Source organism: Branchiostoma lanceolatum, chromosome 12 (genome assembly GCF_035083965.1).
Source record: "Branchiostoma lanceolatum isolate klBraLanc5 chromosome 12, klBraLanc5.hap2, whole genome shotgun sequence".
Lineage (NCBI taxonomy): Eukaryota > Metazoa > Chordata > Leptocardii > Amphioxiformes > Branchiostomatidae > Branchiostoma > Branchiostoma lanceolatum.
In genome coordinates this window covers 13,273,542-13,298,108 of record NC_089733.1, presented here as the reverse complement: position 1 = coordinate 13,298,108, position 24,567 = coordinate 13,273,542, and the positions used below count along the sequence as shown (strand labels likewise).

Here is a 24,567-nt window from a genome sequence, read left to right as displayed (position 1 = left end):
GGTGTCAAAATATTCTTCCCATGAAAATTTAACCTTTTCAGAAGTTCCCCATAAGCTGGCTTCATTCATGAAAAATAGGTAGAGACATTTATTAATTTTACAGTTTCGAAGCCAGCCTATGTTTCTACACACAGGGAGACATACAAACAAACTTGGAGAGTTCTGTTTCAGCATGGCTTTCCAAGTAGAAGGGATAGCCGAAATAAGTTGGTTATATTTGAATTCGGGAAATACATCCCCAAATTTTTTGATCAGATCATTATATGATAAGAACCTATTTTCTAAGTCCAAGATGTCATTTACAAAAACAACCCCCCTACTAAGCAATATCTGAGAAAAAAATGGTTTTCCACTGACAGTTATATTTGAATTTAGACATAAAAGCTGTTGTTTTACCTCAACCGCCCCCTCGGGTGGTCTAAGTTGGAACCTCAACCAAGCCTGTATTACATGCGTAAAAAAGGTACTTATAGGTGATCTTTTCCCCATAAGAGATTCAAAATCCGCATTTTTAAGCTGAGAAAAAGGAAACAAGTTTGTGCGAAATATAGAACTAGATAAGAAGATAAGCTTGGAGCAAAACCAATCCTTATTCAAGTACAGTTTTGGTAGCCAAGAGCCTTTCAAGGTTAAATCTACAGCCCGCAAGTTTCTAAGCTTTAGCCCCCCTTGTTCATAAGCAGCATATAATGTTTTCCTTTTAACCCTCTCGGGTCCATCTCCCCATAGAAATTTAAAAATCTTTTTCTCATATCTATCAAAGAAGGTAGGGGGAGGGGACGGAAGAGAGGTTAGTAGAAATATAAGTTGAGGTACAATTAAAGTATTGACCAAAATAATTTTGCCCATAAGGGTTAAAGATTTAGATTTCCATAGCATTAATATCTTGTCAATCTTTACAAATTTTCGATCAAAGTTACTTTCTATGATATCAGAAAAAAGTACTGGAATATGAATTCCAAGAATGTCGACAGGACCATCTGTCCAAAGTATCGGCAAAGAGCACGGTAAATAAAAGTTTGTACCATTTAACGAGCCAATCCTCAATATTTTACATTTATCAAAATTAGGGCATAATCCTGATAATAAGGCAAAATTTTCTAAATCGTTGACCAATGCATACAGACAGCCAAGTTCTGGAGTAAGAGGGAAGTTGGAATCATCCGCATATTGAGAGACTTTAGATTTAATTCCAAAAGTATCTAAGCCTTTAATTTCTATGTTATTTCTAATTTTTATAGCGAGCAATTCAACTCCTAAGATAAAAAGATATGGAGATAGGGGGCAGCCTTGTCGAACTCCGCGGGACAGGTTAAAAGACTTAGAGATATAACCGTAATTTATAATTTTGCTAGAGATATCGTTATAAAGAATTTCTATCCATGTTATAAAAGATTTCCCAAACCCAAAGTATTCTAGTGCTTTTACAATAAAGTCTAATCTAATAGTATCGAAGGCTTTTTCAAAATCTGCAATGAAAATTAAACCGGGCAATTCATTTCTCTCATAATATTCCATAATTTCTAAAATTCTCCGTATGTTATCGCTAATACAACGCCCCTGTAAAAAACCAGTTTGGTCATAAGATATCAGATTAGAAATAACATGTTTCATACGAAGGGCGAGACATTTGGATAACACACGTGTATCACAATTAAGTAGGGTAATAGGGCGCCAATTCTTTATATATGAAGGATCTTTCTCCTGTCCCGAAGGATCCTGCTTAAGTATCAGCGAAATAAGGCCTACTTTTTGTGTGTCAGATAGTTGATTTTTTCCATAAGAAAAGTTAAAACACTCTAGCATGGGCTGCTTTAAACAATTAAAGAAAGTTTTGTAAAATTCTATCGGGAGCCCGTCGAGACCCGGAGCTTTCCCGGAGGCAAAAGAAGTAATTGCGCTCTTCAATTCTTTTTCAGTTATTAACCCTTCACATTTTTCACGCTGCTCAGCAGATAAAGAAACAGGTTTCAATTTAGGAAAAAAGGGTTCAAATATATCCTGATCTATTGACATAGGTGGTTCCTTAAATGAATAAAGGCTATGATAAAAGTTGGCTTGTTCCTCAAGAATATGCAAAGGATTAGTTTTAACCTGCCCATCTGCTGTGATAAATGTAGACATATTTTTCCGAGCTTTGTCTTTGGTGACTAAGTTCATAAAAAATTTAGTACATTTTTCTCCTTGTTCCATCCACTTGGCTCTTTTGCTGGCGATTATATTATTAGATTTTATTTGATACAACAATACTAATTCTTGTTTCTTTTCCTGTAACTTATCGAATATGTTTGCATCTGAAAGAGTATCTAGCTCCTCTTGCAGGCTGCAGATTTCACTTGTTAAGGAAAGTTCCGTTTTTGTACGTTGTTTATATTTCCAAGAAGAATATTTAATAATGTGTCCACGAACACAGCATTTAAAAGTGTCCCACACGACATGCGGATTTGCAGAACCCTCATTATAACGGAAAAAGTCTGTTATAAAATCTGAAGTTTCTTTAACGAAAACTGAGTCCCTTAATAAGTCTTGGTTAAATCTCCAATATCCTTTACCCCTGGGTATTGGTGAGGTAATAAGTGATAGTCCAATAAAAGAGTGATCAGATCTAAAACTATCTTCTATTCTAACGTTCTGTACGGAGGAAACTAACGAAAAAGAAATTAAGAAATAATCAATACGGCTAGCCTGAAAACGACGTCTCCAGGTGTATCGTCTTTCCGTAGTATTTTTGTGTCTATAAATGTCTAATAAGTCTAAATTTACACATAAAGAGTTAATAGCTTGACGAGATTTAGGGTGGTAATTGAAAAGTCGATGTCCGGTTCTGTCCATATCTGAGTTTAGAACAGTATTGAAGTCTCCTGTGGCAACAATATATAATGCAGGATCAATGCAATTATGTATAGTTGATTCCAAGTTTGTGAAAAAAGAAGGGTAGTCAGAATTGGGGCCATATATATTAATCAAACAGAAGCGCATAGAATCTAAAGAAATATCCAACACAATCCATCGACCGGAGTTGTCACTCAAGGTCTGATGGATTGTGTAGGAGACACTTGCATTGAAAAGAATCATTACTCCTCTACTATTACTTAAGCCGTGGTTGAAAAATATTTGTCCCCCCCAGTCTGACAGCCATTCTGTTTCAACAGACATTAAAGAGTGGGTTTCTTGTAGGCAATAAATATGACAGTTTTTATCTTTTAACCATGTAAATATTTCGTTTCGCTTCCTGCGGTCGCCCAGCCCATTACAATTATAAGAACCAATATTAACTTTAGGCTGGGTCATGGAAAATGTACATTATAATATATATTATATAGAAATGAAAAAGGAGTGGGCGACCACAGGAAGCAAAAATTTAACTTCAACACACAATGCAAAGTACTTATATTGTATCTACTAGGCAATAGGGGTTTGTCAACACATTTACATTTAAGAAAACAGAGACACAGATTGACAAGCCATGCACATAATGAAACATGATCCATGAAAGTATCTATCTTTCTACTACAAAGCAACTATTCAATGGTCTACTTATCTATTCTCTAATTACTTTAGAAATACAGGAGTCCACAACTAATAACAACAACAAAAACGCCAAGGTTCACTATACTGATATGTGCTATTCTCTACTTCCATGCCAAGAGTAAGAATACACAACATATCCATAAAACTAATGTATATGATATTAAGTCATTTTGCAACAAGGAAAAGGAAACATCAGAGAAACTAGTAAATATCATAAGTAGTTTGTCCCTTCTTTGTTGCTTGAATGGTAAGCCAGGGACCAAAAGACACACACAAAAAGAACAAGAGAAGAGGCAATTCAGATTCGGTCTGTTCTCCTCTAAGCGCTAATTACTTTAGAAATACAGGAGTCCACAACTAATAACAACAACAAAACGCCAATGTTCACTATACTGATATGTGCTGTTTTCTACTGCCATGCCAAGAGTAAGAATACACAACATATCCATAAAGAGCTTATGCGATTTCTCACATTGGAGTGACCCTCATGACCTTCATCCATGCACGAGAGATGGAGAAAGATCCAAGGGAAGGAATTCTCATCAACTGTGTGAGTAAAAGAAGGAGAAATTGAAAACAATACATGCATTTATATGTATATGAGGCCATGTTGATTTGATTATATGGATGGCATCCGCGCGTGCATCAATTTTTGTCCGTTTTCCAAAAAAAAGGTTTTCGGACATATTGTAAATCTTAGAAAGCAGCTGAAAAATGAGGAAATACACGCTGTGAATTGCAAAAGAAATGCAGCAGAATGGCCAAGGCAATTCCAAAGTTAAAGAAGAGCTTTTGAAAGAAAAATAAAGAAGAATTTATATTTTCGTGTGTGTTTCGTTTTATTCATCCTTCCTGACCACGTAAATTTCATAATGAAGATTGACATTTTTTGTTTAAGCTTGTGATTCTGCAACATTATTTTAATTATGTCCCTTGTACGGACGCATTTATCAATTTTGATTTAACTCTAGACTGAAGTTAAAGTTAGGTCACACTTTTTGTTTTGTTTAGGCCATGTTGATTTGATTATATGGATGACATTCGCACAGTCACGCATCCCCAAGAAAAATAAGTTTTCGACTATACTGTAAATCATACAAAGCAGCTGCAGAATGATTTGATACATGCTTTTTTTTGGCCAAACTTTTTTTTAATTAGCACGCTCGCATCATTTCTTGGGCTCTCAGAGGATGTCACCCATATAATCAAATCAACATGGCCTTAGTGGAAAAAATGCAGAGTCAGAGTAGAAAGTTAATGGTACATACATGTAGTTTCTGTAAAATTTATGAATATTGGACAGACTCGAGTTTTCCTTTCAGTCCTATTTTTCAACATATTTCCATATTGGAAACCCCTACTAGTAGCTTAAATTTTCAATTTCAAAGGTCCAATACTAAGATATCAGTAGAACTGAAGGCCTTAAAATGCACAGTCAAAAATCCCCCCAAAGGTCTCTTAATGCAAACAGGTTAGTCTGCAATAGGCTACCGGTAATACAGGAGATGTTGAAAAGTCACTATGTCATCAGTGGTAATACAGGAAACTGTGTGGTATTTCTCAATGGCATGTATTAGTACCCCGACATGCAGTTGTTGAAAAGTCACTAGGTCAGTGCAGGTAATACAGGAAATGGTGTGGTATTTCTCAATGGCCTGTGTATTACCCCCACATGCAGTTGTTGAAAGGTCACTAGGATTTGAGGTACATGTATATACAGGGAAATTTGTGAAATTTATTGGCTGGTTGAACCATTGGTTGAAAATCATACACTATAAATTGTGAAATACCCGCAATGGTTAACTTTGCAGTTTTTTTACTCTTGTGTATATTTCATACCTTGAATTATGACTTTATACCAGTATTCTATTTCATACCATGTACTTTTGTAAAATCTATGATTTTTATCACAAGAATTTTTTTTTTACTCACAGGACACATTGCACTTTATCTGCCATAGACAAATCAATGCTTAAATTGTTAAGTTAATAGAGTATACATTATATGGACCTGTTTTAATCCAGGCTGACCCTGGTCACTGTAAAACTCACATGGCTGGCTTTGAAAAACCTCCCAGGACAGCTGAGCAAGGTGAGGGTGACAATCTATGATTATCATTTAAAGATTGAAAATTAATGTCCACAGCCACCATGCATCATTAAAGTAACACCTATATTAACAAAATTCCAGCAGGGTACATAATTCTGCCACCCTGAAAAGATGGATCCAAACAGATCTCCAACCCAACATCCAACAGTATAATGCACTCCAGTATGTCTAATATATTGTGCATACATATACCAGGGGGGGGGGTGCTGCACTATAGAGATCTCTCAAATGCACTGTTTTGGTGGATTTATGTAACCTAATGGGTTAATGTTAATGGAAATTACATCTTCAAGGCCTGATACAATATCGGTTGACTGTTACTACATATTCATAGATAATTAGAAATTGTAGGTATGTAGCTACTAATGCAAGTGATGCCAATAGTGAATGTTTTGAAGTAGTTGGCATGATTATAGATATGGCTCACCGGGCTTATTCTATGTAACATTGCAGACATCATTGCAGCATGTTTAATACACCAGTCATCATACACAGTCAACTATCTCTTAACCTTTAACAAGATACCAGGGACTTCAGGTGTTCAAATAAGTTCTAATATGGTCTATGGTATGGTATTCTTAAGGTTAAGAATTTTCATGAGCAATGTAGTTGGAAAGTCATGTTGATTTGATTTTTTTCTTAGATCTTTACTTTGAAGCAGAATATTTTTTTCAGCTCAAGACTCTCATTCTTCTGTACAGACCCTTGCCCGTGGCCTGTACAATATACCATAGGGAGACTCTGATAAACCGGGCTGAGTCTTCCACTTTTGGTGAAGGTGAAATAAGCTGGTAACCAATCAGAGAATTGACTTTAACTAAAGAAAACATTTCAGCAATTCTCTGATAGGCTGAATGCTGATTAGAGACCATGCCAACAAAAGTGGAAGCCTCAGCCCGGTTTAGCAGAACCTCCCCAAGGTATATTGTAAAGGCTGTGGGCGAGGCTCTGTATAGGAGAATGAAGTCTCTTTGGTTTCTTGACAGCTTTTTCACTTTATTACGTTTCCCATTTGTTCCCAGGTGCTGACACCCCCGTATGGCTTGCCCTTCTTCCCACAAACACTTTGGAACCTAACGGTCAGTTTATGATGGACAGAAAAATCAAAGAATGGTGACTAATATGCTTATGCTTACTTGCTTATGTCGAGACCTTCCAGTCATGAGTCGAGATGGCAGCCCAAGTGTTTCGGTCATTCATCACCTGGGGCATGCTGTCCAGTTCAAGTCTGGTGTCTTTCTTGAGCGTGTCACTCTATAAAGGTTGCTGCGGGTCTTCCTTGGTGACTTTTGGAGTGGCTTAACAGGTATTAGGACCATTTGTGCTAAATCTATCTGAAGAAAATCCCTTGATCCTAACTTCAAAGGCTTTCCAGGAAAACATCACAGGTGTTGTAGAGATTAGTCTTCAGAATAAAAAGACTCTTTTTACACAACCAAGAGATTTTTATTCCATGATCGACGTTTCGGTGACCATCTGTCACCTTCTTCAAGGCAATTCTGACTGGGTCACATAGTAATGCAGCACATGTGCAGGTGTTGCTGCTTATACATAATGAAACGAAAATAATTACATATGTACAATCACTATGCGGTCCCAAACGTACAGAAGTATAACACATGCACAACTATCAATCAAAAAACAATGCAACGATTATCATCTATTTCTTAAGGATGCGCTCCCAAACGTGACTGAGTCTATATCCCCCCTCCTTAGTCCTCAGTTACTGTAAATCTTGAGTCACGGTGGTTTTATTATCGCGGTTTCAAATCATGACACGGCCCAAGATACACTTCCATTGTTTTACAGTAGTACAGAATATTGTTTGAACCATGAACTCAAAACACCCAAAAAAAACTCTTTTCCCTCCAACCATGGGAGTAGGGAGGTCTATTAAAAAAAAAAGGTTTACAGTACACTCGGGCCTTTGAAGAAAATGGCACTAAGATGCAATACTTTGTATCTGAACTTTGAAAAGGCAAGCGTCTTTAAAGAAAAGCTATCAGCATCCACATTAATAGATCAGAACGTAAGTGTAGGATATATCAACTTGAGTATTCCCTCATCTGCCATCAAAAGGCTGTTGCTGATTTGTGTCCCTGGCAGGTAGCATAAATCCTGGATCCCAGGCTAGTGTCGTCTGAGGTTATATGTTCAGGCGTAGGGGAAATAAGGTGAAGAACATAAGATATGTTCCATGTCGCCAGATGCAAAGGAGCCGTTGTTGAGCTGGGTTATCCTAGCCTGAGGCCTGGATTCCAAGCTAGTGCTTTCCAAGTTCATGTGTGTAGGTTAAGGTGAAAAAAGGTTATGAACATAAAATATGTTCCATGTTGCCAGATGCAAAGGAGCCGTTGTTGAGCTGGGTTATCCTAGCCTGAGGCCTGGATTCCAAGCCTAGTGTTCTCCAAGTTCATGTGTGTAGGTGTAGGTGAAATAAGGTGAATAACACAAGACAGTGTATTAGTGAAGAACACGGAGCATGATCTATGCCATCTGTGGCCACAAGAAATTGTTGAGCTGCATTATCCTACAGTATACCCTGAAAGCCTGGATTCCAGGCTAGTGTTATGCAAGTTCATGTACATGTGTAGGTGAAATAAGGTGAATAACACAAGTGCATTAGTGAAGAACACGGAGTATGATCCGTGCCATCTGTGGCCACAAGAAATTGTTGAGCTGCGTTATCCTACCATATGCTCTTGAAATCCTGGCTTCCTGTCTAGAGTCATCCAAGTTCAAGCATACAGGTGTAGATGAAGTTAAAAGTGAAGAAAACAGAACGCTTCCTGTCAATGATACTGAAATAGGAGCATTTCTGTTATTTATCACACGTGGCTGTCAACACTATATATATATATTAGACGTATATGCAACCTTGGCTACCAAGAATATTAAACCATGCTTTTCATTTCCAAACTTCCTAACAACAGGATCGATTTCGACATTGAATGACTGAGATCAAAACATGTTTTGCTGGTTTATTCCAAGTTTACATTTGTCAGCTGTACACAATGCAAGTACATGATATACAAACGTTAAAGCTATGTAGCTGTGGTGTTTGAAAAAAACTGTGATGTACATTTAAAAATATGATGATTTTAGAGCTGTAAAGCCCTAGTTTAATTTTCAATTAAATTACAGCTTGACATCGAAATATATTTTTTTGTCACAACGGATATGATGAAAGCAGTCCTAATAGAAAAAAAATTAAATGCATGAAACAAGTCTAAATATGATAATTGATAGATATGGTATATCGTGGTAATTGATAGTACAGTATGTTTGTAATGATAATGAGTGGTTAGCATTGGAAAAAAATGAGTAAAAACATGTAACAACACATTAGAGATACTGTGCAACATGCATCAACTTCTTTTTACTGAGAAGCATTGAAGAAAGAAAAAGATTTTCCTTGTTTTTTACCGCTAGATTTTTACATGTGTAGTAAAAAGAAGTATTATGAGCATTGGAGAAAAAAGGAAGATTTCTTGTTTCTTCACTGAAAGATTTTTACATGTATGTAGTAATTCTGTTGGAAAGTTAAGGTGTTACAGCACATACATAAATCTCATGTACTGTTGTATGCATGACTTAATGCATCATAGGTGCAGGAACTCTTAAGTTAAGGATTCATTTGGTATAATTTGTCTGAATCACTTCTGGATCATATTCTATTTAGTAAATTGTTAGTCACGCTGTGTAAGGTATTTTTAGCGTGCACAGAGTGATATCTATTTATCAGTATGCGTTGATTGTCCTGGCATATTCAAGTTTATTCAGCCAAAGCAATTTTCTTCTTTTCTATGTAGCAACTAGTAGCAGGTAACTTGCAGTTGCCAACTATTTCAACATACATCTGTAAAATGTTTGTTTGCATCGTTTATACACATTGGCCACCTCAATGTTGTTAAACATTTTGATATAGACAAAGAAAGATACAAATTGATTTGCAAACTCTTTTCTTTGGGACAATTGTGTTCATGAAAACTGTTAACCACCACACTGATAAGTCTGCCAAACCAAAGTTGGGTTAAGCAGAAGCAGTAGCTATAGCTATAGGGAATGGATTAAACAAAAAACCTGCTTGGTACATGTTACCAACATCATGATAGAGATGACAGAATTTCAACGACAGCAAGCAGCAACATACAAAATTATTATAAAATCGAACATTCTAACACTTATGTAACATCATTATGAATCATAAAATCATTCCTCAGCAGATATCTATCGTTATGTAATATTTTTCGTGACTAAGATGTATCAAAATAGTCCTTTGATAATTTGAAAATATATAGCACTGACACAAACACCTGTATGCAGTTATCAAGAGTGTCTTCTGAATCACTTCATGTTCAATGCCATCTTCAATCATAAAATCCCAGAATAGTTGTGCCATGAAGAGTCATAAGGCTTCGTGAGAATAAAATACATTTAAGTCGGCAGAAATCTTTAAAAAAAGAATAAAAGTGTACGAAGGTCTGAAATGCTCAAATAGATGGTGTCCAAAAATAGCCAGTAGCCTAATGTATTCATTCACCCTTTTCCACTGAATCGGCAATCGTTGAGCTACCAAAAATATATATAACTACTTACCCAAAGGATAATAATCATAATAAAAGAACTTTGCTATTCGATGATAATGATAATATATTTATGATAAAGTGTTTTCTATAGGTTTTGCATGTTAAGATTTGTTGTCTTTAAAATAATACTTTTACATCATGGATCATGTTCAATTTATAAAGTCATATCTTATACACAAAATACAATTTTGGTTGCTCAACAGTTGTCTATCAGTCCCGGAAGCCTACCGAGTAAAAGATGTAATAACAAGAACAGAGTGTGGCCAAAGAAGATGTCTGGTTATAGTCTTATGTTTGCAACATCTGGCTAAAGTTTAAAGCAGCTCCGTCTAACACGTGGACTACGTATTGCATCAATGTTGGTCAGCTTCGCTGAAAGCTCTGGAAGAAAGTGAAGAAATCTGCAATGAATTTAAGAGCAAAGAACATTCAGCTAGTGTACAAGTCCACTGGTAGTGGTGTGTGTTTAACTATCATACTCTTTCCCCTACGCACTCAGTGCCAAGCAGAGAAAGCAGTGTGTACCATTTTTAAAGTCTAAATGGCATAACTTGGTCAGCGATCAAACCCACAACCTCTTGCATGCAAAGCAAGAACACTTTTGCATGGGACACTTACTTGGTTGGTGATCAAAGCAGAGACCTGATGCTTGCAAAGCTTATATCCAGAGAAGTCCTTACCTTTTTAATGGCATAGGGATGCCCCTGTGTGTTCTCATGCTGTGCTCGGATGTTGGTGTCATGCCTGAACCCTGGATCATCCCGCTGTACACGTTCATGGCCACCAGCAGGCAGCACAGCAGGATGGGACCGATCAGAGCTCCCTCCAGCCCAGCGATGTAGATCCCTCCAGCCACAGCCAGGCCGGTCAGGTAAGGATGGCCACCACTGGGGACACAGGGTAGGATATAAGTACAGGCCTGTCAGGTAAGGATGGCCACCACTGGGGACAGGGTAGGATATAGGTACAGGCCGGTCAGGTAAGGATGGCCACCACTGGGGACAGGGTAGGATATAAGTACCAGGCTAATAGCTAGAAGGGTATCAGGGTGTGTTCTAGACACCCTTCACTAAGAAAAGAAAAGAAAGAAATTAGATGCCCTAATTTTGCAAGGGATTACATACACATGTATCTCAATCGTCATTTTGATTTTATTAAACCACATTAAAACCGTTATAAGCCTTAACAAGACCCAAACAAAGAGCATGCTATAGATTGATCATCATAGAAGCATGGCAATCAAGTTGAAAAAAAAAAAAAACTGTACTACCTGATTGTACATGGCTAAGAAAGATGACAACTGCAGAATCATTATTGATTTTCATTCTCATTTAGTTATAAACCTCAAAATGTTATATGATTATACAACTGTTACATTATAATTTTCCCCAAAGAAAAAAATGGATATTTCTCACCCTTTAATTTCACTGTAGATGGCTGTGTCCACGAAGGACATGGGTATGAGGTGACACACGGCCAGGAGAATGGCCAGGACACTCTTGTCTTGTACCAGCCACAGGTCCAGCACTGCCGGCAGGGCTGCCCAGTACGTACCCACAAACGGAACAGCTGCAAACACTGCTGCCAGGGCTGCAAAGGAATAAGAAAAGAAATGAACAAGGCATTCAGAGATGGCAGACTTCACCCCACCTTACCTAATATACTGTTTTACAACCAAGTCTTGCAGTAACAAATATCAGCACTGAGGATGTATGGCAATTCTGCATTGTTTATATTGGGAATTACAGAAATCCACACACACACACACACACACACACACACACACACACACAAACACACACACACACAACGGACACACACACATACATACATACACATAAACACAAAACAATACTTCATTGTGTTGGGGTGGAGTAACAGAAGAGTAAATCAGGGATTGAAATACATTTTTCTGCATACCTATACTATCAACAGTAGCTAGGCACTTTTCATGGTACTCAAATAACATCCATAGCACCAGTGCACTTTCCATGGTACTGAAACACCATCAGCAGTACCCATGCACTTTTCATGGTACTGAAACACCATCAAAAGCATCTTGTCAATTTCCATGGTACTGAAACACCATCAACAGAACCATTACACTTTCCATGGTACTGAAACACCATCAACAGAACCATTGCACTTTACATGGTACTGAAACACCATCAGTAGAACAATTGTACTTTTCATGGTACTGAAACAACATGGTACTTTTCTTGGTACTGAAATGCCATCAGCAGTAACAGTGCACTTTTATGATACTGAAACACAATCAAAAGCATGCTGGCACTTCCCATGGTACTGAAAAACCATCATTAGAACCATTGCACTTTCCATGGTAATGAAACGCCATCTGCAGTAACAGTGAACTTTTTATGATACTGGACCAACTTGAAAGTGTCTAAGAATCAATGTTTCTACAAACTATTGCGTTATCCTCAAATAAACATCATAACTTTCCTTACCCGATGGAATGAAAACAATGTTGATCCCAAACACAGTGTGTGTGAGCCAGGTGTAGAGGCCATAGAATACAGCCATCTTCAGGGATGCTCCAAACACACTCCTAGAAACAAAATCAATGAAGGTTAGACATCCAGGTACACATAATATATCATACAAAATCTATCAAACAATTAAACATTGGATAAGATTTCTAACAGAGTCAGACATGTCAGACAGTATCTGCTGTCTTCCCAGTTGACTGATAAAACACAGTGGATGCTGTCTGAAATATTATTATATAAAATAATAATGGTTTTATTCAGCCCTTAAAGGTGTACAGACTTGCAGGGTTCCCTATATTGGGCCCTGAATTACTCAGACTTTTACATTAACAAACTTGATATAGACATGTTGAAATCTTCACCTTTCTATAACTACTTTAAAAATTATGTCTATTTAAGTTGCATTGATTAAAAGCTATATACAAGAGTTCTGGAGAGCTATACATTATATGAAATATGAGATGTCAAGTCCCAGGCAGTGGCTCTTTTTTCAACATTAAATGAGCATTTACATAGTATACATACATACATACATAATCATACTCTTATAAGTTGGAGTATACACAAAGTTTAGTCTCCAGCACGTTGTATTCTCTGTTATACATCATTTTGGTCAAGACTTTTCCATTCAAACAAGTTTCCGATTTGATAGGTTCTTTAATGTCAAGTATTAACGTCCTCTTCTTCTGGTTTCTAGTGACCAAATGAGCATTTGAAGTATATGCTGGTAATGTACATGTAACAAGTCTTTGGGGCTTTTGAACTCAGCCCACTACATGTAAATACAGTAGTACGTGTAAGCACTATTTATCCCCCTGGTAAAATATATATTAAACAAACACACAAACAAACATGTACCTGATGGCTTCCTCCACTGTCTGCCCCAGTCTGTTGGTGGATCCTCCCTGTCCAGGGCTGGGGAACAGGTTCACGATCCACTCCACCGGTTTGTACTGGTTCTCACTCACACTCAGGAGATAGAATAGGGTTGTCAGGAAAATAACCTAGGAAAAGATCCATACAGTAATTAAAGCAGTGTTTTCCTTCCTTCTGCTAAAACACAATTCATTGCATGGATGTTGGGGCAAAAGAAAATAATCTGAAGGAGGAAAATAATCTAAGGGACTATCAAAATGGCCAAAATGGCCAGGTGGTCATTAAACAAAGGTGGAGACTAGTACAGGTTTGGCTATAAAACTAGCACAACATTGGCAGGTGAGAAAGTTGTTCTTTGTACCAAAGTACCATTACTGACACTGTACAGTTGATTAATTGACAGCATTGATGCTAAATTGTCAAGCACACCATTTTCATAGGGGTGCTTTTTTGCTGCTTTTGAAGACTTGTACAGTACTTAGTCTTAGACACAGAGTTGTATACAACACAAGGCAAGTCCGGAATTTTATAGCCAAAGGTCAGTATATAGAGTACTTCTTCCATTCTTACATGACTGTACTATTATAGTAATTGTTGTATGTTGTCAGCCAAACCAATAGATAAATATCATATTAAACAAATAGATTTAAAGTAAACTCACAGTGGAGAGAACAAAGTTGAGAATGGCAGTCCCGCTGAAGAACACAATAGATATGGTGGCTGTCACCATACTCAGGGCCAGGTTGATATTTCCCTTCAGGACAGCCCAGATGGATTCAAGAACCTGGAACAATTTAAGAACCATGATTAGAATCATTTACAATGAAGACAGCAGGGCTCAAATCCCTGTTCCCTGTTGTATGCAAATTTGCAAGGTGTCATTAGTTTTACCGGCAAGGTGGAAAAAATATGCTACACATCATATATGGCATAGTAAAAATATGCTACAGTCACTGTTATATGGCATGTTATATGGCATGTCATATGGCATTATTCTTAAAAATGTACTTCATAGGGTGTTAATTAGAGTCTACTATTATCTAATGCGTAAAAGAATAACCAAACCTTGCATTTTTATGGCACATTACAAAAGTATTATGATAAACTGCAAGTCGCCACGTGGCCACAATTCAATCTATAGTATGCTACTGTTTATAATAAGTAAATTATTATTCACGTTCTACTCTGAATTTTTCAATGCTTGAAGCGCCACCTAGGAAAAGGCAAGCAAACTACAAGAGAACAACTGATAAGAATCATCATATGACAATACTTACGGACATGAGTGTGCTCATGTTCTCCTGTACGAATGAGGTGACCTCGGACAGACCCAGATGACTGACACCATGCCAGACGCTCATCATATTACTAGTCATGTTCCCATGTTTGGACAGTTTACTGGACACAACTGTAGTATTCTGGGGAAATGGTAGGGAGCAACATGGTAACACATTCTATTAAAGGTAACACCTTTGTCACACATAGCTGACCATGGCTTAAGATATTTTCAACACAATGGTTGGGAGTCAGTTGCAAGCAAGGTCATCTGTTGCTAGGAGTTGGTCAGTAAAGTTGCCAATTAGACTCTAAAAGTTGATGCTGTAGCCAACTATATAAAGTTTACAAAAAAAAATCAAAGTTGGGAAAGTTATATTCTGCTTGTATACTATCAAAATTATCTGGATTCAACAGTGCATCAACAGTCAGAAACCATGTGCTCAGCTCCAATTTTGGGTGCACAAAGTGGTTAGTGCACAAACAAATGTATAAATGTTAACAGTAACTGTTAGTGTTACTGTAACTTAGTGGAAAGATTCCGCTTACTTTGGCCAGCCAGGTATGATACAGCCGGTCCCAGATCTCCAGGACTTGTTTCTTGATCAACTTTTTGTCCACTGGCTGCCCAGAGAGGCTATCATTGATCTGACAAGGAGGAAGAACAATTTAATCATTGTTTATAGATTGCCACCAGTGTACTGCAACCTGAATGGATTTTCACAGCTGCAATTACACCATTTTATAGATCTCCAACCTGTATGCATATTATGTAGTTTCCTAAACTTTGCATTTATAATCAAATCATATATTACTTTTATATACACGATTATGCATAAACAAAACATCTAGCCACATCTTATAAAATCTAAATGAATATGTGTCTTACTAGAGTATATACAAAATGTACAATAACTGGTACAACCTACATGTATTTTACACTTATCTACTATTATACATGATTTATTTTACATAAAGAAGTCAAGTATTACCAGTATCTTATGTAGGGGTAGTTTGCTTTAACAATTGTTGAATAACAATAGGTACTATAACTTATAAGCACAATATATGGTTATAGAAGGTACCACTAGATTGATATCTGACCTTGGCTGCTATCCACTCTCTCCCATAGACGTATGCATTGTCCATCATAGAGTCCATGGTAGTCTGTATACCTCCACTGTCTGACAACCATCTGTACATGGTAAAAACATCAGGAATTCTGAATACATGTCCAAACAACTATCCACCCATCTCTACTGTATTGAAGCATTTTTCTCTGGAAATGTTTCACATCACAAGGAACCAGCAGGAAAATTTCTCCTGCGGACTCCTGATTTTGTGTTTGTTTGAACCTTTGTTTATTCATGATAAGCTCAAATCGGCACGCAGACCGCTTTTCATTGAGGTCATGAGGGAAGAGGTAAGGGTCAGATACAATATAGCAGAGATACACAGTCATTTGAGTCCTAAAAACTCTATCAACATATATCATTACATATTTATGGTACAACAATATACAATTGCTACAACATACAACATATAGTAGGGCGAAAGCTGGTTCATGGTCCGTGTCCATTCGTTTTGTTCATGATGTCTCTGATGCTACAAGGTCATCAGATTCTGTACCTCACTTTAAAGAAACTGGGTGAAACTGAAACATTTTTCTGTAGAAAGGACCTGAAAGATACACTCTGTGACGAGATGTACTAGAAGCTGGACTTTGTTTTTTGCTCCAGCTCTATAAAGATATCTGATAGATAAATACATTTCTATCGAGTTCTATCTTCACACAGTTTTATAATGGGGTGATTTGGAAATCCTACATAACTTTCTTAAAGTTATCTTAGATAATTAAGGGCATTCTGAAGTTATGGCAGAAGCGGTACAAAATCACAACCTTTGGAGGGAAAGTTTGCCAAAAATTTGACCTATGCAACAAAGTTGCGGGATGATCTAAGATCTAAGGTCTGAAGTAGGTAAAACTATGAAATTCCATGGCCACCTATTCATAATCTAAAAGACAAATTAAACACTTACTCATTGATATCCGGGTGTAAAGTCTCGTTTAACACATTACTGGTCACATTCACCAGATGTACACTCTCTTGGTGGACCTGTAGAAAGACACACAATACACATGTAGATTATCTTCATCAGAAAACTGTACATTACAATTTCTAGATTCAGTAATTATAAATGCCCACAATTGGCCCACATGTCAACAGTACATTCTAGACTGGGTTGTGGGACAGAATAGGCATGCAATGTCTTGTCTATTCTAAGACTATTTACCTACACTTTCTAAGAAAGTTGAATTTCCTATCTTTGGATAAGTTGATATAACATGGTAATATAAGACCTTATCCTACTCACCTGGATGGCAAGTAGTATAGTGAGGAGCGTTGTACCAACCAACAGAAGGAGGATGACAAAAGTGCTGGTCAGAGCATTGAGTGACTTCTCCAGCATGTAGGAAATCTGTAGCAGGAAATATTGTCATACTTTCAGCTTTCAGCAATACTGTTTTAATATTGATTTAACATGGAAAATTTCAGAGTTAAGACTATCACAGAATAAAATCAGCATTAGATCAGTATTATTGCAGCTTCTAAGGACAATGTTTAACTGGGTTGTATGGCTAATTCTAATGCCGATCATTTAGTTAAACTTATTATTAGAATCTATAGAGTTTTGCTTAACTTCATTTATGTATTTGTGTTTGTCCCTATGAATGATTGTACATACAGATCCTCGAAAATCAGCTATGCTGCCTGAGAGTCTGTGTAGTGTACTGTAACACCTGCCAGTAAATAAAATAAAATAAAACAACTTATTAGAGCTACAGTGGCAGTACTGTACTAGCATTTCAGTACTGTATTTTGCTAGCAAGACTAATAAAGTCTGACCTTTTTGTCTCCCTGGAGGAAGAGTTTCCAGAGCCCCCGGATAGGTCTTGGTGCCAGTGCCTCCTGTCGGGCTGACAGCCACTCCTTAGCTGTCTGCTTGTGGTGCTGCAGTTTGGTCTGGAACACCTCCCACATGCTGACTTGGACAGCTAACTTTTTGATCAGCAACACTAGAATGTGAATAGAAACAACTGTAAAACAAGCAATATTCCTACAAAATAAAGTACTGCAAACCTTGAAATATTTGTAGTACAGACAGTCAAACCTGTCCCTGGCTGATGTCCTTGGTGCTGAAACAGGGGTCCCTTTAACAACTAAAAAAAAGCAAATACTGTAAATACATTTAAGTTTGGGTGGATCTTATTTCGCACTAAGGAGGAAATGGAGTGTTTGCGGTGGTTTTGAGTTTGCGCCAGTGCTATAGTTCCATAATGCCACAGTATAGGACAAAATGTTTGCGGTGGTTTTAAGTTCGTGGTAAAACGGTCGCCGCGAAAACCGCAAACATAAAGCCACCGCAAACATTTCTGCATATACCATAAGAACATCATACATGTATTCCTCCAATGATTGTAAAAACCCATTCTCATCCCATTCTACATACTCTTGTATTAGGTAGATTAGCCATATGGAACTGTATTATGTAACAGTAGATGCCATACTTTGTATCTTGTACAACTGTTGTGCAATAAAGTAATGTATGAACCACTTAACTACAGCTCACCACTCAGTGGTATGGGCAGTAGCTCCAGAATCCAGAGTTGCACCACCACAATGGCATTCACCAGCCACAGATACACTTCTTACTAATAACAATAACATCAACTATATACCGCTGAACTATATTATTCACCAAGGAGGTTTAAACTCACCACTCAGTGGAATGGGCAGCAACTCCAGAATCCAGAGGTGCATCCACAGTCTAACCACCACTATGGCATACACCAGCCACAAAATACACTTGTTACTGAACGGCATCTGCTTGGATTTCTTCCTGGCTAGCGTCGACTCCAGCGAGGACTTGCTCTGACGTTTGGGCGTGTCCGGGAAAGACGATGGGCGGATGTTTTCTGCGGGAGGCGGCTGTTTCTGAGGCGAGCCTTCGCCGTCGCTCTGGTCAAACATGGTGGTGCTTACGAGGTTTCCTGTCAACAAAGGAAAGACTCATAGTCTTCAACCTTCAGAAAGGAAAAAGAAACATATTCCAAACTATGAAATGTAATTACAGTTTGAATACTACGTTCAATTCATATGATAGCATCTTTATATAGATTATGATTCTGCAGTATCGGCACCAAGGAACAGCATTAGGATAAGGAGGATGATTTCAATGTTGTTATAAATCTTAATGTGTGAAGTATGAAAAGATGCAAGACATTCTATGCTGTACAGACAGACAATTCCAAACCTATGTATACAGTATAGTGACCATTTAATATGACAGTCACCATGAATGGCAATGCAAATATGCAGGTGGTCACTAGGATTGCTAATGCTTGAGACAATGGTGAAATAAAAGGGACCACCAAAAAGTAGAAACAATTTCCAGGTGGTCCTTATGTAAAGGTGGTCACTTGTACAGGTTTGACTGTAATTCAGAGGGCTTTTAAGTTCTTAATGATATGAAAGGCATTTGAAATTTTTTACACACGTGAAGTCTGAAAATAACGCAGAATCTCCAAGAAAAATCAAGTCACACAAACATCTTACTTTGGGAGACAATGATTGAAAAAATGTATATCAGATATTCACACAGATTAATGATATCAATATGAAAGAATAAATCAGTGAAAAGAGGAAAAATAACAAATAAAAATAACACCATACCATGCAGACCATACAGGTCAAAGGTGTGGCTATATGGAGAGAGTTGAGTGACAGGGGTGCAGGGATACGAGCGTGACAAGCCCAGACCGACATAGGTGTGCTTGGGCCTTTTCACTGCCAAGAGTTGTGTGAAGAAATAGTGCACAGAGGAGAAAGAAAGAAGAACAGAAAAACAGACAAAAAAGAAGGCAAAGGAAGACAATCTTGTAGCTAATAATATAATATAAGAGAGGGAGAAGTGAGCTTTAACCTAAGTATATAAAATTATCTATCTATGAAAAACATAGCGATTGTATGGTAGATTACAATTTAATGTCAAGTGTCTCATGTCTAAAACGTATTTTCATAATGGACAGAAATTACCTTCCCCAAGAAATATAAAAAAATACATCATGACGATAACACACCCTGGTTATATGTGGATGAAGGATGAACCTGTGATCTCGATGCAGGCAACACTAAGTCGATCTTTGCTAGTAACAGGATGATATATGGCCCAGTGTTACTCATTTGGAAAAGAACACTTCATGCAAGTTATGTGATGAATTTTCGAAAGTAAAAGAAAAATTGATATAATTACTGTCACTTTAATATAGAAAATTGTCAAAAATAAAATACATGTTACAATGAATATATATATATATATACGTGTATATGGTCATTATTTGAGCACATCATATCATCAACATACCAAGAATGTCAGCTGTTCCTCCTGCCCTCAGTTCAGCCACAAACCCAACCACCATGATGGTCACCACGGCAACAAACAGGGGCACCCTGAAGGGCCCGGCAACGGTTGCTAGGTGGAGCAGCAGCACTGCCCACACCGGGATGGAGAGCACTTTGAGGGCCGTGCTTGTTCCCGGTTTCCACCAGAACACAACGGCCACAAGATACGCGATGACTGTAGTCCACACCTACAGGAATAAAGTTGTAACTAATATCACATAGAGTAACATAAATCATAATCAACAATAAGACCATAACAAATTAAAACCTATTTCACTGATTCAGAATTACAACTGAATATACTTACATTGCAACTCAGTGCATGGTTCTAAAATGTACATTGTAGATGATGCTTTACATAATGACAATAATGTATCATTATATGAATGATGTTGAACAACTTAGTATGAGTCCATACAGTGTTAATATTTTGTCCGCAGTGGTTTTTAGTTTGCGGGTGAAACAAGGTGGTAGGTGGGCAGATGACGGAACAAGCATTTTCCTGAGCACTGGTTATAAATTTGACGTTAAGAGGTTACGGCATAAACCACAAACATTAAACCACTGCAAAGTTAAAACCGCAAACATAAATGCATTTACTTATTACTGTAAGTAAGCAGTTAGCCAACTCACCCAGACAGCACTGAAGTATCCCAACATGTGGTAGACTGCGTGTATCGACCCCTGCACAGCATGCAGCATCTTCTCCAGCGGGCCAAAATAATACACAAAGTACACGGCAGGCATCCCAAAGGCAACCCCAAGGATAAGCTTCCATTTCCGTGAAGCGAGGCCCCCTAGCAGGTTAGCCGAGTAGTTCACTGCAGTGAGTGGCAAGATGGCCACCCCCACGGCTAGTGGTGTGTCCGAATCACTCAAACTCTGCAGCCAACCCTGGACAAAGTTGGTGATTTGGTACTTGAATGGATACAGGAATGTACCACACAATACGGCCCATAGAAGTGGTCGGAGGAAGGCTTCAAGGACGAAATACACGGCGACGGCAGCCCCGATTGCAAAGAGTATGAAAAGGTTTGCAGCGGTGTTGTAGAACGCCTGTTTGAGGGGCTTCTCGTGGCCCTGGGGGAAGAAGTGCAGCATACTGTGGAGGGGGGACCCCACGCCCGAGGGGCCAGGGAGTCCAGAAGAGGATTCTGTAAGAAATGGTTACTGAAAATTAGCATTGAACTTAATCTGCGTTGGTACTGTAAATTAGTTTTAGGGAAAAGGAGTTTTCTTGGTGTATTAACATATATAAGTTTGTGGTTGAAACAAAATGTAGTACAGGAGTATATAATGGATATACAAATTCCTGGTCTCGCGGTGGTGGGGTCTCTGCAAAAACTGCAAAAATAAAAACCCCACCAACATTTCAAGACTTACTGTCATCAACACAGTACAGACCTTAGACTGTTAAAAAAAAAAACACATTCCAATTTTGACTGTCCTACTGCAGTATTTCAGAATTGAGATGACTCAAATGTTCCTTACCCGTTTACCCTACTTTACAGACAAAATTGTGATGTGAGCAAAAGGTCAACAAATATTGAAGGTGTGTAATACAGTCATACCAAATTGAATGCTTTTGAATTTAGCTATATCGCATATCACTGTAATCTCCAAGCAGATGCAGAAAGGCAAAATTTAGTTCAATAGATTTAGGGCCCAGTGCTCCAGGAGCTTGAGAAAGTCATGATTTTCCCTTTCTATATCTGCTTGGAGATTGATATCATTGGTCAAATTTGATTAGATTATGGACACCATCCCAAATTAGAATACAAGCACAGGCATGCAAATTGGTACGTAAAGAATTAATTTAATAGCCTTACCACTTCTTGTGGAGGTTGATGACATCGTATTTGGTTTCTGCTTCCACCATTAAGCACGAGAGTCCCAGCCCACTGACATCAGCTCTTATACTATAGCTCGGCAGATCATGCTTCATCTGAACAATAAACACAAAAAAACAACTTCTCCTAAATTCAAAATATTTCCTTAGCACCATAAACATGGGAAAAACAAGGCAGAGATGGGAAAAACAAGGCAGAGATGGCAGACTTCACCCCTTACCCATCTTGCTTTGTAATCCATCCAGTCCCAGACTGATAGGAATACTAGTATTGATCTATAGCAGCTCTGAGGCAATGCTGCATTTAAAGTAGGAATCACCGGAACACACACAGCAAGACACACACACACAGAAAAGCCAAAAACAAATTTAAGACTTCCCTCCCTTGGAGTAAAATATCAATAATGCATGAAATGTTTAGCACGACTTACAAAGCTTACTGGTATCACACCTGCAGTTTTTGTATCATCTCTGTATAGCTAAAACCCTTAGTGTGCCTCAAGCAAGACATCATCTATGACTGCATTGTGAAGTCTCCTGTAAAATGGATTTTGGAAGCATGCCAGCCATTGGTCATCAGCTTTGAGTAGGTGAAATGCATTTAACAGCAATATGCACAGAATGTTTGGTATCTTGCCAAAACTGTGAAGTGTAGTGGTGTTACTAGTGTATAATTGATTAGTCCATCAAATGAGACTTTTTGTAAGATATATCACAATTGTTAGTTGGGAGCCATTGAATGTAGATCGAAAGGAACAACCTTGAGAACAAGACATTAAATTATGTCTGTTTTCCACTCACTCTAGTAAATGTGGAACGGTTGTTATATAAAAGACGATGAAATACATTGTACCTTGTACGGCTGTTGTGGCAGCAAGTTGTGCAATAACTTAAATTGTTTGATAAGCCTTATAAAGTTATATAGCAGAGTACTAACTAGTACATGATTTTGATTCAATGAAATAATTTTGACGATTAGTATATGGTGACTGGCGATACTGATATTTTAGTGTTTTAGGTGGATGTAGTTGATAGCAAATCTTTTAGATATAACATTTGTACCTGTAAAATATTTACTCTTTACATGACATCCTTCATGGCAATATTGTTTACTCACTAACTTTTTAAAAAATACAACAAAAATAGTTTCTTGCCTGGTATGCACTCTTACCTGTATCTATTCTGATAGGAATACACCCAATGAAAATTATAACAAATGGATAGAATTTCAAAGGAATATTATCATAATATTACGACATGGAAAGAGACATGTACAGCAATAGATTTAAAAGTTTGCCAATGATATATTATAAATTAGCTCTCCTAAAAATGTTGCTATTGTGGCATTGGCAAAACGTAATTTCAGACAATGTATTCTAAAGAATACTATGAAGGTAGTTCATGTAGGTAATAAAAGATTAATGTTAAAATCAATCAGCTCTGCCACGCCCAATGGCTAACATAACGTCATCATACAGATTCTATCACTAGTACAGTAGGAGGAAACAACACTTGGATGTTGGAAATTATCATATAACGTAACATATACTCATCTTTTAATCGTCATGATATGTAATAAACAATGTAAAATAATTTCAGTACGTAACAATATGTTTTCGGTATGTTTAATTTTGACATGTAAAAACCTACATTATGGGGATTTCAACAGGCCAGATTCTGACGCAGTGCAGCATGACGTAATCCCAGGAACATCTGGCTTTTCCCAATAAATTTCACGTCTATGTATGAACCAAACGAAGCCTTGCGAAGGCTGATATTTACCCAATATGGAACGTTACGCCCGCCCCCCTCCCCCCACCAAATCGACTGCTGAAACTAGGCCACACGTAAAACCTCTATATGAACGTTACTACGTTCTCTACTACAGACCGAGTCATAGAGCACCTACCTCAAGCAAACATGTCGCCTGTCAATGTTTTAAACGGTCCCAGCAACGTGAAATATTTCGTCATGGATGCGAAAACACAACACAGAATGGATGTCGTCGAAACTTGGTCAGGGTTAAAGGTCATGTCGAATCACCTGATTACCCAATACGTCCGTCTGTCTACATATGTCTGTGTACACTATAAACTATTAAATAAAACCATATCAAATTTGCATTGTGATGGCCAAATTTATTGTGTTATCTACGTCACCAAGACAAATATTCAGTTTTATCTTTATACGTATAACGATATTTATCCTTGTACATTATAGATACGGCCTCCTTCGGTCAATATTGACCATGGTATTATCCTAATTCACATCAGCCCTACAGCCGATGATCGACTATGGCTAAACAGTCCTATTGTAGAATGTCAGTCTCTGTCACATAGGCGACATCTTTAAACTCAGTTCTA

General features: G+C 37.7%; 1 protein-coding gene and 1 long non-coding RNA gene across 4 annotated transcripts; one reads left to right on the top strand and one right to left on the bottom strand.

Annotated features, from left to right (window-relative positions):
- The first annotated feature begins 3,976 nt into the window (after positions 1-3,976).
- Positions 3,977-7,075, top strand: LOC136445890 (uncharacterized). Its single transcript, XR_010757445.1, has 3 exons — positions 3,977-4,081; positions 5,556-5,622; positions 6,663-7,075. It is a non-coding gene; the product is annotated as an uncharacterized lncRNA (long non-coding RNA).
- Positions 7,076-8,607: 1,532 nt separating this feature from the next.
- On the bottom strand, positions 8,608-24,248 carry LOC136445889 (transmembrane protein 245-like). 3 transcript variants are annotated; one of them, XM_066444112.1, is made up of 18 exons: positions 24,114-24,247; positions 22,185-22,300; positions 20,989-21,509; positions 20,318-20,543; positions 20,034-20,099; positions 18,672-18,944; positions 17,800-17,969; positions 17,267-17,371; positions 16,931-17,007; positions 15,995-16,085; positions 15,440-15,538; positions 14,893-15,033; positions 14,277-14,399; positions 13,598-13,743; positions 12,698-12,798; positions 11,645-11,819; positions 10,910-11,116; positions 8,608-10,610 (listed from the first exon to the last, which is right to left on the bottom strand). In XM_066444112.1, exons 2-18 carry the CDS (start codon positions 22,207-22,209, stop codon positions 10,583-10,585), a joined length of 2,574 nt encoding a protein of 857 aa, XP_066300209.1. In that variant the 5' UTR covers positions 22,210-22,300; positions 24,114-24,247; the 3' UTR covers positions 8,608-10,582. The 3 variants fall into 3 exon arrangements, with proteins under 3 accessions (XP_066300209.1, XP_066300210.1, XP_066300211.1); XM_066444113.1 differs by lacking the exon at positions 20,034-20,099; XM_066444114.1 differs by lacking the exons at positions 8,608-10,610; positions 10,910-11,116 and adding an exon at positions 11,123-11,224 and having other exon boundaries at positions 24,114-24,248.
- Between the last annotated feature and the right edge of the window lie 319 nt (positions 24,249-24,567).

Excerpts from the sequence above, each read along its gene's own strand:
- LOC136445889 (XM_066444112.1), bottom strand. The coding sequence starts at position 22,209 with ATGTCATCAACCTCCACAAGAAGTG. Across the intron at positions 17,372-17,799 it reads TCCTCCAGGGAGACAAAAAG|ATTTCCTACATGCTGGAGAA; the intron begins GTCAGACTTTAT and ends TTCCTGCTACAG. Across the intron at positions 11,820-12,697 it reads CATTGTTTTCATTCCATCGG|CCCTGGCAGCAGTGTTTGCA; the intron begins GTAAGGAAAGTT and ends ATTCCTTTGCAG.